Source organism: Myiozetetes cayanensis, unplaced genomic scaffold (assembly GCF_022539395.1).
Source record: "Myiozetetes cayanensis isolate MyiCay16 unplaced genomic scaffold, myiCay2020 scf20-37, whole genome shotgun sequence".
Lineage (NCBI taxonomy): Eukaryota > Metazoa > Chordata > Aves > Passeriformes > Tyrannidae > Myiozetetes > Myiozetetes cayanensis.
In genome coordinates this window covers 8,410,564-8,424,334 of record NW_026087412.1, presented here as the reverse complement: position 1 = coordinate 8,424,334, position 13,771 = coordinate 8,410,564, and the positions used below count along the sequence as shown (strand labels likewise).

Here is a 13,771-nt window from a genome sequence, read left to right as displayed (position 1 = left end):
CCCTTGGTTCTGTTCTAGCCTGTCACATCTTTCCTAGAGCAGATTGCCACGTTCTCTGCTGTCTCTCAGACCCTGTGAGACTCCTCCCTTTTCTTTGCTGTTGTAAACTCACTGTGCTGTTGATGGGCAAGGACAAGTTCCCGTGGTATTAAGTCTCCACCTGTCACAGGGATGAAATCGTGAAGCAAAGCCTTACTCTGCTGCAGACAAGTATTTTACATGGTCTACTCCTTTTCCTTTATATGATATATTTTAAACATTGCAACATTATGGGCTGTGTACTTTTCAAAGAGCACCCAGTGTGGAGAAGCTCTTAATATGATGGTTAAGAGCCAACACCTGAGCCTGGCTCTGACCCTCCCAGGGAGCCCAAATGTCTGCAGCTGCTCACACAGGGCTTGTTGCTCCCACAGCTTCCCAGCTGCAGGAAGCCTGCAGTGCACCCACCCGATGGGAACGCTTTTCCAAAGTTCTAGTATGTAGAAACTGGGGAAAAAAAATAAGATTGGGAGGGGTTTGGTTTGTAGCAAAGTTGCTTCACTGGAAGAAAGCTCAGGCTATAGTCCCGTGGTCAGGTGGTTCTTTCTGCAGAGGAATGGGACAGTTCCTGGGATATCAAATTGTAATCATTATATCTCAAGGAGGGAAGGAAAGCACTAAAGGACCTGTTCTCGCTCCACTGAAATCTGTATTGGTTTTGTCATTGATGTTTAATGGTGTCAGGGTGAAGTGTCTGGTTAATCACTGCTTACAAACCTGAGTAAAACCCCCCTGCTCCATCTGAGATGGGGGTTGGACTGTGGCCCACTGAGGAAGGGGGTGCCAGTGTGGGTGACTTGGGCAGCTCAAAGGCCTCTTAGCTCTGTCTTTCTGCTGTGAACCCCAATGTGGGGATTTTTTGCAGTATGTTGGATTGCAATTGATTTATGTTGTCATGTAAGAAATGCTTGTAATGCATGGGATATGACTATTTTAGTAAGATGAGTATAATTTTTTTCCCCATTTATAGGATGGCTATTTTTCCCACCGACCGAAAGAGAAAATGCGAACAGACAGCAATAATGAAAATTCAGTCCCCAAGGACTTTGAAACTATTGATAACAGTAACTTTGCTCCCAGGACTCAGAGGCAAAAACACCAGTCTGAGCTGGTGAAAAAACCCCTTAGCAAGCAAAAGGAGCACTTGAGAAAGAAACTGGAAGAGGAAAAGATGAAGGAGAACTTGCTGCTGGGGAAGAACTCCAATGAGGTGGTGCAGTTCAGCGATCACCCTGGAAAAAACAGCAGCAGCAGCAACAACTACAACAATCTGAAGGAGATTGACAGGTCTCCCAAAGAGCATCTTTTAAAAAAAATTGAAAACAGCTTCCCTGAACTGAAATACGACCAACCACCAAAGTGTGAGGTGACGGGCAAAGAGGCAATCTCAGCCATGTCCCGCTCTAAGTCTAAGCAGTGTCGGCAGGAGATCGCGGATGTGTATTGCCAGCACAAGGTCGGGAAGCTGATGCCGGAGAAGGTGACACGTTTCTGTGCCCTGGAGGGTAAGTTGGTCGATGGTGAAGGAGAAATAACACAATGTCTCGGGGAAGGAACTCTGTGTATTTGTATTGGCCTTCTGATGAGAAAAAGGGCTTTATTGCAGGAGTGTGTAATGTGCTTAGCCCATGAAAACAAGGGAGGGTTTGACGGTGTTTTAAACAGGGAATTATATGGATGTCACAAGATCCTCGGTCGATTCCTATAGAATATCTTTTCACTGCCACCAGATTTTTATTGCATAGTGTGATCTAGGTATTCAGCTGCTAGTCTTGTTTCTTCTAGATCTTAGTCTACAGAGATAGAAGTATAGCCAAAGTCTGGTTATTCTGTGCAGGAGTTGCATGCTTTTTAGTGATCAGGGAACAGCCATTGTGTATGTTGGTGCTTTATGCTAACCAATAAATGAGTGGCATTGCTGTTAAGGCCATATGGCTATTTTTCTGGCACAGTGGAATCCTAAGCATTTTGATAACCCAGGTAATTATCAGAAGTATAGTAAAAAAATTTTCAAAAGCATGGGGAAAATCCAGTTTTGTGGCTGACTTCTATTTTTAATGTTCTTGAATCAGCAAAAGTTATTTTCAAAATCACTGCTGTAGAGAGTCAGTTACCTCTGCTGGCCTAAGCCAAGCTTTGATTTGTTGCCTTTGGTTTCTCCATGCCTTCAGATCACAAGTTACCTCTCAGCTTGCTGTCAGTTTGCATTTCTGAGCTGACCTTTTCCTACTTTTCCGAGGCTGCTTCGCGTGCCACCATTCACCATGCTATATGCTCCCCACAGAGCAAAGTGCCTTCTAAAAGAAAAAAAAACACCAGCATTGATCAGTTGATCAAAGTGGGTATTGATCAAGAAGCAGTGTTATCCACAGCAGCATTTGTTTATATAACAGTCCAGAGTCCCCACCCTGTAACTTCAGCCCACGCACAGAAGGATGTGCTGATGCCTTTGGCAGAGCTGAAAGTGGAGAGGAACTTTTACAAACTAGAGGATAGGTCTTGCTTTGAGATTACAGAGTAAACATGGGGACTAGGGGATGTTTAGTTTCTTTCATTAGGAATATTTAGTTACATCTTCTAACCCTCGCAGTACCTGTTTATTGCACCATCACAAAGCAGTGGGTGCTATAGGGTGGTTTCAGTGTGGTGGAGAGGATGGTACATGTTGCTATTGCCTAAATTAGGAGGTTAAATTCCCTGTACAAACAGTGGAAAAGAAGAGGTGCCCCAGAGAATGTTTCTAACCAAGCGCATCTCCCTGTAATAAGATTCTTAGGTTTTTAATTTAGATGGTGCATGTTAAAAGGATGAATGGTGTGAGCACCCCATTCCCCACCCCAGTGCATCTGTGGCTGTTCTGTTTTGGTTTTTTACCATGTCTCTTTTGGTGTTTTTTCTGCCTCTCTTATCATGGAAATAATTCCAAGTTGTTAAGCTGAATGGACAGACATTGGAGACCAAGAATTAATGGAGCAGGTAGAAGGCTTGGTGTTCAGTGGGAAGATGGGAAGAGGAACAACAAAGGCAGCACAAGTTGAAGGGGAGATAAAAAGGACAGCAGAGAATTAAGAATTTAGCAAACCCAGACATCAGTGACAGACTGAGCATCAGTGAGTACCCCTGGGTGTCCCTGAGGTCCCAGTGAGGTGCCAAAGATGGAATTCAGGGTGAAAAACATGTCCCTGCTGTCCTTCCCTCTTCCTTCCTAATGACAGGGCAGTCAGCTCTGGTCTGTTGATGGAAGTCAGCACCTTGCAGACACTGTCCTACACTTTTTGGGATCAAGGAACTCTTAGTAATGTAATAGATGCTATATACCTTGTGTAGAGTAAATGCATCACGTATACAAATATGCAAGTGATGTCCTGGAGAGAGCTGGAAGATGTATTGTCATTAGCATGGGCACACACTGCAAGTGTGCAATTTTGCACACACCTATGATTCCATCCCCTGCCTGGTAATCTGTCTCCCAGGGATAAAGGGTGACTTTCCAGAAGTTTTAAAAACCTGCCATTCTTAAAAACAGGTTTCTCAAGAAATATTTATTGCTTCTTTTTTAAATACAGGTTTTATCTCTCGTGCCCTGCATCTGGGATAATAGTGTGATCTTAGAACCAAGTACAGTGTTAGACTTTACACTTGAAGCCTTTCAGCATGTATGTACATAGGACATTGATATAAATGCTTCCGTTGTAATAAGACACAGTGAAATGTTCAGGAAATCTGTAGGTCCCTTGAATTTCACAACCCTGTTCAAGATACATTATCTGAGTTTGAGTTGTGGTCCCATATCTGTCCTCCGCACTGTAGTACATAAATAGTGCTGTCATTCACTCACAGAGTGGCTCCATCCCTCATCAAAGGTGGTTTCATCAACTCTGGGGTCCTTGAAAGGAGATGAACTTGGTTAGGGGATGTTTCTGAAGCTCTGGCCATCAGCTTTTGGGGATAGACACCCCACTGTTAGGATTGCTGGTAGGGAGAGATTGTGAGTAGGAGGTCTTGCTACTTTGTGCATTAAAAAAGCTACATGCTGTTTGTCAGCATAAGTGAGACACTGGGGTCCTGAGTCTGTATTCAACATGTGAGTGTTGTTCCCTTCAGTTTTGTTTGAAAAAAGGTTTCCTGTCTGTTTTCAGCAGAGCTGTGAAGTATAAATATTTATGCATTTGGAGCAGCACATTCATCATTATCCCAACATATAAACATGTTCCCAGTGCTGTGGTTTCCATTGAGATGTCATCCATTGTTTAATCCCCTTGGATCTTGTCTCAGCTGATCAAAACCACAACGTTGCTAAGTGTAGCTATCAGTCATGGGCTCCATCCAACTGGATTGTCATAAATGTTAAGTGATATGTTCACTTGGGTGGTTATCAACGGGGACAGGATCGTACAAGCTGTTTCTTTTTTAAATATTTTATTGTTTCCAAAGGCAACAGGCAAAGGAAGTTGATTATAACTATCTTCACCGTATACAAGAAGGGATTGTTGAAACCAAGAGCATGATATTCACTACTTGTTTGACATGCAGGTGTTATTTCTTTGGGGGCTGCAGTCTCTCTAAGGGCATTGTTTCTGAAGCAGCAAAACAGGACAGGGCAGCTTTACCAGTTATCTGACCTGCAGAGCACGTGAGATGGCATTTCCCAGCAAGCTGGCCCTAAAAACAGGGCAGAAATGCTATGGAATAGGACACTGGTGTCATAGGCTTTATATGCAGCCTTATCCAAAGTCTTGGCTGAGATCAGGACAACAGGCAGCTTGAAAGTCTCCCTTCACTCAGAAGGGAATGTTTGGAGTTTGTAGAAGTGTGTTTTAGGGACAATGCAGTCAGCAAATGGGAAAGGGGGAATGTAGGTACAGCACAAGGTTAGATGAGGAAAGGGCAAATCCAGTCCTCTGCAGGTTGAGAAGAGGGTACAGGGAGACATCCTTTGGGGAGTTCATTTCTTCTCAGGAGACATGATATGGAGGTCATCAACCTGTGGACAGTGTGGCAGATTGTGTCCTTGTGGGGGCCACCTTCAGCCTAGTCCTGTACAGGCCAGACTAGGGACACTTGATTCCTGTGATGTGACAGATTTGCTTCTGCTCACCAAAGCTGTTGGTGGCCATGGACCAGCTGCCTCCCTTCTTTGCCTGTCATCACACATGGCCCTCCTCTTGTGCAGGGGTACTGGGAGGAAGCAGAAGTTTAAATGGGAATTCTTACCTCTAAAATAATCTTCGCTCTGTACCTAGATAAAATCCTCTTTGACAAAGCACAAGTGATCTGCTGCCAGCAGAATCTCTTATTACCATGGGCAGGAGCACAGACTGTGACCCTGACCATGACTGCTGAGATTGCTGCCCAACAGCAAGGGGCAGCAATGCAAATGCAATTATACAACTCCACATTTCAACATGATACTGAAGTTGTGATTTCTGCTCACAGTCTTCCTTTCGTGATGAAAGTAGCCCAGCTGCTGACCCACTGGCTGGGTTCAGTTCCCTGGTTCTCTGGTTTTCACTTCCATGTGGATCGTGGTAGTTTGTAGCTCTGAATTCCCTTGCAAGTTTGTTGGATGGATATTGAGCACAGTTCCTCCTTAGTCATCAGCACAAGATCCATGAGGTCTGTGAGTCATCACAGGCACCGGGCCAAGGGATATCTGCATCAGGCCTCCTCTGGGCCACCTTCTCTGGGCTGCCATATCCCTGGGGGAGACTGGTCTAATCCTTGTCATTAATTACCCAACTGGGTTTATTCTTGACCCAAATCTATGGCTCTAGGTAGACTAAAGATATGTAGCAGGGTTTTTTGAGGGGTGTTTTCTGGTGAAAGAAAAGTCTCTAGGAAAGCAGAAATCCTCAAGTGAGCCTGATTTATTTCCCTCTGGCTCTTCTGTTGTCTTTTCTTAGTTTTTAAATCAAACAGGTTTTCTGCTGCCTTCTTCCCTGTGGAGTAAACCCAGCTTATAATAATGTAGGAAAATAATCAAGCTACCCTCATTCCACATCATTCATCAGACTGCCTTCTCCCGGGTTGCTTATTGATAATGCTGCTCTGGCACATCGAAGAGCTTTCAGCTTCTTACAGGCTGCTGAGGAGAAAATTTTCCATTTTGTTTTAGAAAACACAACCTTTTGGTTTTCAAACTGAGAGAAAAGGGCTCTGGAGCTCTGTTTACTGAATAATACACACAGGTAATAGCAATCTGAATGTCTGTAGTGTTTTTATCCGACTGTTTCAAAGCACTCAACAGAAAGAGCTGTGATTCGCAGGAAGGGAGAGAATAAGCCACTAAGATGCCAAATAGTTACGGGGTGGAGCAGAGCTGTTCTTTAAGGCATGGAAATGAGAGCATCCTCTATAAAGTTTTAAAAGAATGGGACCTGTAACTAAGCAAATAGAGGATTTCATCCACTCACTGTGCATGTATGCACAGTGACGTATGGACGTTTGATTTGTTCAGCTTTTAAGTGTTTGGCAGCGCATTTTTGGACTCGCTGGGTTTGATCTACAGATCATTGAACCCCAGATTTGTCTTTTTCTGCTGGTTTCAGGATTCAAAATGACATTGGCTGCTGCTGCTTTTCTCTGTGTTTAATCTGCTAGTGTGACAAAATCACTGTGGTGAGCTATACATGGTTTAAGGAGCCTGTGAGAGCCACTACACATGCAGCCCAGACAGCAGTTTAATTTGCTGCACCACAGATGACTCTGGTTGCAATAAATTTATTGTGAGTAGACTAATTGCAAAATAACCCTAATTGAGTAGTTATCGGCGAACAACATCCTGTGGAACAAAACTGCTTACAATTAATAGCGTTTAAGCCATACACTGGTATTCTGCAGAATGCTGAGATGTAATTACACCGTGTACAGAGATTGTGTGCTGTTCTGGAGACCATTTTTCCAGCACTACTTTCATTATAAAGGGCCATTTCAAGATTCAGTATTTGCATTTTAGGCGAAATGAATTTATGAAATAACTCGTGTGTTTCTCCCCCCACCATGTGTGAAGCAGAGCCTACTCGAATAAAATGAGTGAAGCTGTGGCACTTTGAGGAGAAAAATGAGACATTCTTTCGGGAAGAATGTCTGTGGCCAGTGATTCTCAGGTTTTTATTATGACCACATGTGTAAGGTTGGATAGTTAAAATTAGGATGTAGGTAATAATGCAGTATATCATTTAGGTGATGAAAATGCATGTCAGTGCTAGGACCCAAAGTGCACATAAGCCCCTGTCACCAGTCTGCCTGCCTTGCTGTGAGTGTGACCAGTGCCCTCTGGTCATTTGAAGGGAGTGATGGGGGCAGCCTTGGTGTAAGAGCTACAAAATGCTTCCCCCTGCTCACAGCTCAGTTGTTCCATGGCAGGAGGGCCAAAGTGAATGAATTAACCTTAGAAACTGGATCTGGACAGTGGGTTACAAGCTGGACAAGTTTCTTTGCAGAAGGAAGGTGTGTGCACACCTTGTGAGGGAACTGGAATTGCTAGAAGTGTCCTTGTGGCATCCCAAATTAGGGTGACATGGTTTTGCCACCTCCCTGCCTCTCTGGGACAGCTACAATATTGAGGACAGGAGACTGATATTTCAAAGGATGAGCTTGTGGTACAGAGCTCAAGGATTTTTCTTCCAAAAATAAGGCCGTTATGAGCACAGGTTGGCTCTGTCAGCGCTGTCTTGCATAGTTTCAGCTTTGAGATTAGAAGAAATTTCAGTGAGGGGAAAACTGTTGGGTGTCTGTGACAATTAATCCTTCCATTTAAATACAGACAGCTCCTGTCTAGATCATCTGCAAGTTTAGAAGTGGGAGAATGAGATCAGACTGATGTTCCTCTTGTTTTTTTTTTCACGTGATGCTGCTGTCTGATCACGTTTTCCACGTTAGGCCTGTCTGAACACCTGTGGATCTGGAGGCTGCAGAGTTGGTCCCTGACAGGCTGCAGAAAAACATCCTAGGAAATGGCATCTCAAGGAAATGCCAAGAGCAGTGCATGACACAAGGAATGGGGGGCAGAAGGGCTGGAAAATTTATGGTCAGCAGTCCCAGTTCTCACCAAGTCTCTGTTTTGGAAAATGATATCGTTTCATGGAGCATTAAAGGGGGAGTGTGGGCAAGCGTGGGAGAGGATAATGGCTAAGTATGTCCTCGCTGCAAACCTCCTGGGAAGAGAGCATGAGGGTAGCAGAAGCTCAGTGAATATTTTGATAAAGATTACTGTGTATGTGCAGAGATGAAAGAAAAGTACTTAAGTGATCGTTAATGCTTCCCAGTGATCCTGAAATGTGTGGACAGAGTGTTGGTGGGGAAAGCCAAATACAACTGTGGCTAAAGAAAATTGTTGGTGCAGTGGTATTGAGCTGGAGAGGGGTGGGGGATTGGGGAATGAGGAGGACCAAAAAAAACAAACCCAAAACAAAGTCACCAAACCCAACACACCCCCCCCACCCCAGTATGTTGAGCCATATTAGAAACACGATGACTTTCATATAAAACAGGTGGTGTATCTCTGAAGTGGACTCATTATGGTGTTTTTAGTAGACAGACCCTGAAGAGGAAACACAGCATCTAATTATCTTAATTTCATTCAAAGGTAGGCAGGCAGTTGTGCATATTAGTGCTGAACTGAGCTTGAGTTAAGGTTGCACAAGCAGTCTCAGTGTTATATTCTTTCCTAATTTGACTTTGCAACCATAACAAAACCGTGTTAGAATGTCAGTGTTACGTAGTAATTGTAATCAAGCAACAGCTACTTTCAGATTTTTGTTTTGGTTTAGGCCTAAAATGTCACCAAGGACACAAGGAGCACAAATTCAGCTCTATCTTTCTAACCATTGCATTTCTGGAAATACCATTGCTTAGCAAAGTAGTACTGTATTTTCACAGGAATCTGTAGCTGATGAACTATTATTCTGAGACTGGGGAAGTGTTTTGTTCCAGAAATCCTTGCTGTCTGCAGCTCGAGGCTGTTGCAGTTTAGTTTGAAGCCAGTGGCACTGACTGCATTACTAACTGGGGAGAAAAGTATTGACATTTAATTTCTTCCTCCTGAGCTGAGGCAAAGAATTTTCCTCTGTTGTGGCTTCTTCAAACAAATACCTTAACTTTTTGCAGAGTTTGTTACAGTATTAAGTACATAGTTAAAGAGAATGCACCCCGCTTCAGGCAAGTTTTTGAAAATCTACATTTATTTGATGTATTTTGGGAGTCACTGAGCTTTATGAGACCAGTGGCTGTTTTGTAATGTCTTTCCTTGGAAATGAGGAAGAGCTGTTTAAGAGATCTACTCTGAATTAAAATTCCAGCAATCTAGGCATGAAGCCAATCTTACAGGACATTAATGCCATTTTAAATTCCAAATCATAATTTACTTGTTTCTGTTGCAAACGTTTCTTATGCAGAAGGTAGTTTTAAAACATCAGCCTTTTTTCTCCGTGGGTAATCATGACTTCTATAGAAAAACTGAATGACAAGAATCTGTAGCTGAGCAACCTTGAGAGAGATTTTGAAATTGCTTAGTGTATATTTAGTCTTCCAAATAAATGCTCATCTTTGATAGTTTGAGAGCATGTTAGAAGTGAATAGCCCTGATTCCCTGCTCACACTATTTTAGTATCCTTGGTATGCCACTGATTTATCATCTAGCTGTGTCAAAGAAGTTATTCCTGATTGGCACCTTTGTAAGGAAGAACAGAGTACTCCCATCCCCCAGTAGCTGCTTCTGTCACCAACGGGCTTAATTGAATGCACAATAAACTCTGAAGTATTTTACAGTTTTACTATAAAATAAGATACTTGTTTAAAGTCCTGACCCTACTGAAAGGCCAATGGCAAAAGTCCATCATTTTTCTTCTCTAGTTTTCTCATCAATCTCCAGGGAGGCTGAAGAATTTTTCAGTCCTTTCTCCTAGAGCTTGCTGCAGCTGAATCATCTTGACCATCTCTTGTTTCAGTGCTTATCTGTCTGTCTTCATCCATGGGTGTCACTGTAAGAACGATGGGATGTTTAGGCCAAAAAGCAGAATTACACTGCAGGAAAATCATTATCTATTAACTCAAACACTACAGCTTCTTGAAAATAATTTTTAGGGCAACTATATGTACTTTCAAATTGTGAAATTCACAGGATTTGTTCTGAAGGACTGAATTGCTTGTTGCCCTTTAAAACAGCATTTCTCAATATGGTTCTCAGGGTGAAACCCAGACTTCTGTAGGCAGCGCTGTCAGAATTGACTGTACTCCAGTGTGTGCATTCCCCTGCCACATCACCTTCTCCAGTGCTGCTGCAACTTTTCTGGGTGCTAAAGACTTTGAAGAAAGGCCCTTGTACCTCTTAATGATGTGCTTTGTCTAGACTGAGGAGAGTGGGTGCATTTGGTTGTCAGTGGGTGGCACATATTAAGGTCATCACTAAGCACGTAAAGGCTTGGTTCAGACGTGGGTTCAAATTTGCTGTTCATCATTACTGCACATACACACTGTCTGTGTTTTAGAGGCACCATAGGCAGTAAAATTCAGTGATAACTTCAACTTCACACATTCTTCTTAGCAGCAATGTGGATACTGCCTTTGAGTTAAGACAGGAGCTTAGAAATAAAAGCCTTTGTCCTTATGAATCAAAGCTTTCATTTAGACACCATTCTCCTTACTTTACATTATTCCCTACTACCTTGGCCAGTGAAGACTCTTGTAGGAGGATACCCTTCTGATCTCTGTCATGATGATGATTTGGGGTCCAGCTTTGTGATACTGTGAGTAGATCACATCCTTGTGAGGATCAGCTTGAAGAAGTTAATCTACAGAGCTCATCTCCCACTTTCTTGCTAATTTTTCTGGCTTGTGTTTGCTAACTTTAATGACCAATTTTCCTTGTGGCATGTTCATAGGATGTCCTGAGTTTGCAAAGGCCCTCAAGGACCATTGAGTCCAACTCCTGGCCCTTCATAGGAAAACCCCAAGAATCTCACCATGTACCTGACACTGTTGTCCAAATGCTTCTTGAGCTCTGTCAGGCTGGATGCTGTGACCACTGCCCTGGGGAGCCTGCTTTAGTCCCCATCCACCCTCTGGATGAAGAATCTTTTCCTAAAATCTAACCTAAACCTCCCCTAATAGTCTGCAGCAGTTGTAGGTCTTGTCAGGGAGCATCACAAAAAAAAGCTGTCAGTCAAAAGGATCTTTTTCTGCACATCTCATTGGAAGCCTCACTACTCACCTGAAGTTCAAGGCAGCCCTCCATGTAACTAGAATATAATTGCTTGAATCATTCTCTTTGTTGAAGGTGATTGTGTCTCTTTTATGGAGACATTCTTGTCCATACTAATGGAAGTGTTTTGTTGAAGCCTTGATTAATTTCTCTAACTCATTAAAAGTTGTAAGAGAAGCACTTCCCTGGTGAGAATGCACCTTTGTTCGTGACTGGCTGTAAGCAGGAGCTTAAGCAGTCTCACTGCTTACTCACCTGTGTTTTTGATTGCAAATGAAGGTTTCCATCCAGCCAATGGATATTGCTGTGCAGTTGAGCATTTGAAATTGTGCTACTTTCAGACTGAAAGCTTCTGTGTAAGCAGCATGTTATTGTGCTGCATAATAGTGTGGAGCTTGACAGTAGTATGACTAAACAGAACCATACATTTTCATGTTCTCCATCTATTTGTGGGCTATGATTCATTCTGGGCAATTTACTGAATAGTAGAGAGGAAAAGGAAGTTCAAAAGAGAAGTTTACTGCAATATATGTTTTACCCATTTGTACTTTCTCTTTTGCAGGGGACTGAGGTGTAGGTACTCTGAAAGAATTTCACTGTGAATCTCTGAGCAGGTTTGAAGATCTATCCCCAAGTCATTCTCTCTGTCTGAGGGAGTCACTTTCTCTGGTTTTTTATTCAGAAGCATAGGAGGAATATACTCCCTTACAGAAGGGAAAGCTGGACAGGAGAACCCAGCCTGGCTCAGTTGCCCACCTTGCCAGAGAAGCAAATGGCTAAGGAGAGGTCTGATTAATTGTGAATAGACCTACCGAGACTAATTGTGAAAAAGACTTCAGTGTAACACACACTGGATTTGCCAAGCCAGAGCAGAGGGAGGCTACATGGAGCTGATGTGGTTTTGTAAATGAATTAGCCTTTTCTGCCAGGAGGTGATCACAAACCCAAGCTTCCTGTCAAGTATTAAAAGCAAAGTGGGCTAAAGGTTTTACTGATGTAATAAACCAGCTTTGCTGACACCTCTTAAGTGATGTCTTACTTTGGTAACTTTGTTCAGTAACCTTTATCAGTGAACCATAAAATGCCTCTGTGCACTTCTATCGCCAAAATTTCAGTGAGAAAAAAACAAGACAATTTTGTTCCTATAGGAGCAAGCAAGGATCAAGAAAAGGAAAGAAGCAGGGATTCTTGTCTTGCCAGTCTTCTGAAGTGTATGGATCAAAACAAAGCACATCCATCCAGTATTTGGGAATAAGAACAGTTTTATGGCAGTTCTGATTCTAAAAATGTTCTACCTGCAGATTCCTGAAAAACAAAGGGCAAAACCACATCTCTCAGATTCCTGAGGAACATTACAAGGGAGCTACAGACAGCTCTGGCATTCTTAACCTGGTCAGCAAATAGGAAATCTTAATGAGAAATCACAATAGATTCAGCTCCATCATTTGCAATGAAAAGGCTGCAGTCAACACACAAGTTCACTCATTTTCATTTCTCTCAATGGTTTCTGGCCATTTGTAGGTATAATAATTTTCCAAACATGCAGACAGGATCATCTTCATGTTTTCCATGATGTTGCTGCAGCCTGCAAAATTTTAGGAAATAAGTAAGTGACATTAGGGAGCCCCAGTGCAAACTTGAAATGACTCAGAGTTCTACTGGAATCGAGCGGAAGTATCATTTAGAGAAGAAGAAGGAAAAATGTGATATGATTATTACTTGAGAAGTTATTAGAGAGCTCTCAACTAAGGAGGGAAAGCAAGAATATGCTCTATTATGCCATATCAGAGGCCGACCATATAAGCACTAACTAGAAATTGTGTCCTAGGCTAGTACTGGGGAAACTTGGGTTTCGTTCTTTGTTGTGTCACAGGCTTGTTGAAACACCTCAGACAACTCATGGCATGTACAGACCAGGAATAACTTAACTCCATTGGAGATATATGCAGAGGGAAAATGATAGTGGTGGTATTACAGTTAGTTTGATATTTACATGGATTTTAAATCCTCTTTATAAAGAGACTTGAAAATAGTTTTGTTACAAAATAAATTTTTTTTACTGAGTCCCCTAAGGGAATTTCCTGAGCAAAAAGGTATCTTTAAGGATAAAAATGGTAAGTTTCCTGAAGTCACTTAATTTAAGTGCTAAAATCTATAGGTCTGTCCCTGGAAAACCCTGATGTTTTCTGGGGGAATGAAGGCAAGAAATGAGTGCAGCTGTAAGTCCAGTCTGACTCCCTGTACCTTCCAGATGTATCAGCACATCACTGGCAACGGTTCTCCAGCTTTGCACCATGCAGTGATGCACAAATGTGAACTCAGAGGAAAAGTTTTCTGTGATGTTTGCCCTCCCTTTTTAGCTGTTCAGCTCAGGAGCTTCAGCCTGGTACAGGAAATTACATGTGGTGGCTGCTGCAAGAGGTGTCAGTTGAGCAGTGGATCCCTTGAGTGCTTCTGCCTTAGAGACCTGGGAAAACCACAGCAGTAACTTTCTCTCTTGACCTGGTAGCTATTAGTATGTCTGGTATTTTT

At 42.6% G+C, this 13,771-nt stretch overlaps 1 protein-coding gene across 2 annotated transcripts in view; it reads left to right on the top strand.

The window, feature by feature from the left end:
- XYLT1 (xylosyltransferase 1) overlaps positions 1 to 13,771 on the top strand; it is a 175,188-nt gene that overhangs the window by 82,886 nt on the left and 78,531 nt on the right. For both annotated transcript variants that reach the window (XM_050317853.1, XM_050317854.1), the window contains one exon: positions 1,010 to 1,544. In XM_050317853.1, the coding sequence (XP_050173810.1) occupies positions 1,010 to 1,544 (535 nt within the window). The remainder of the gene's footprint in view (positions 1 to 1,009; positions 1,545 to 13,771) is intronic.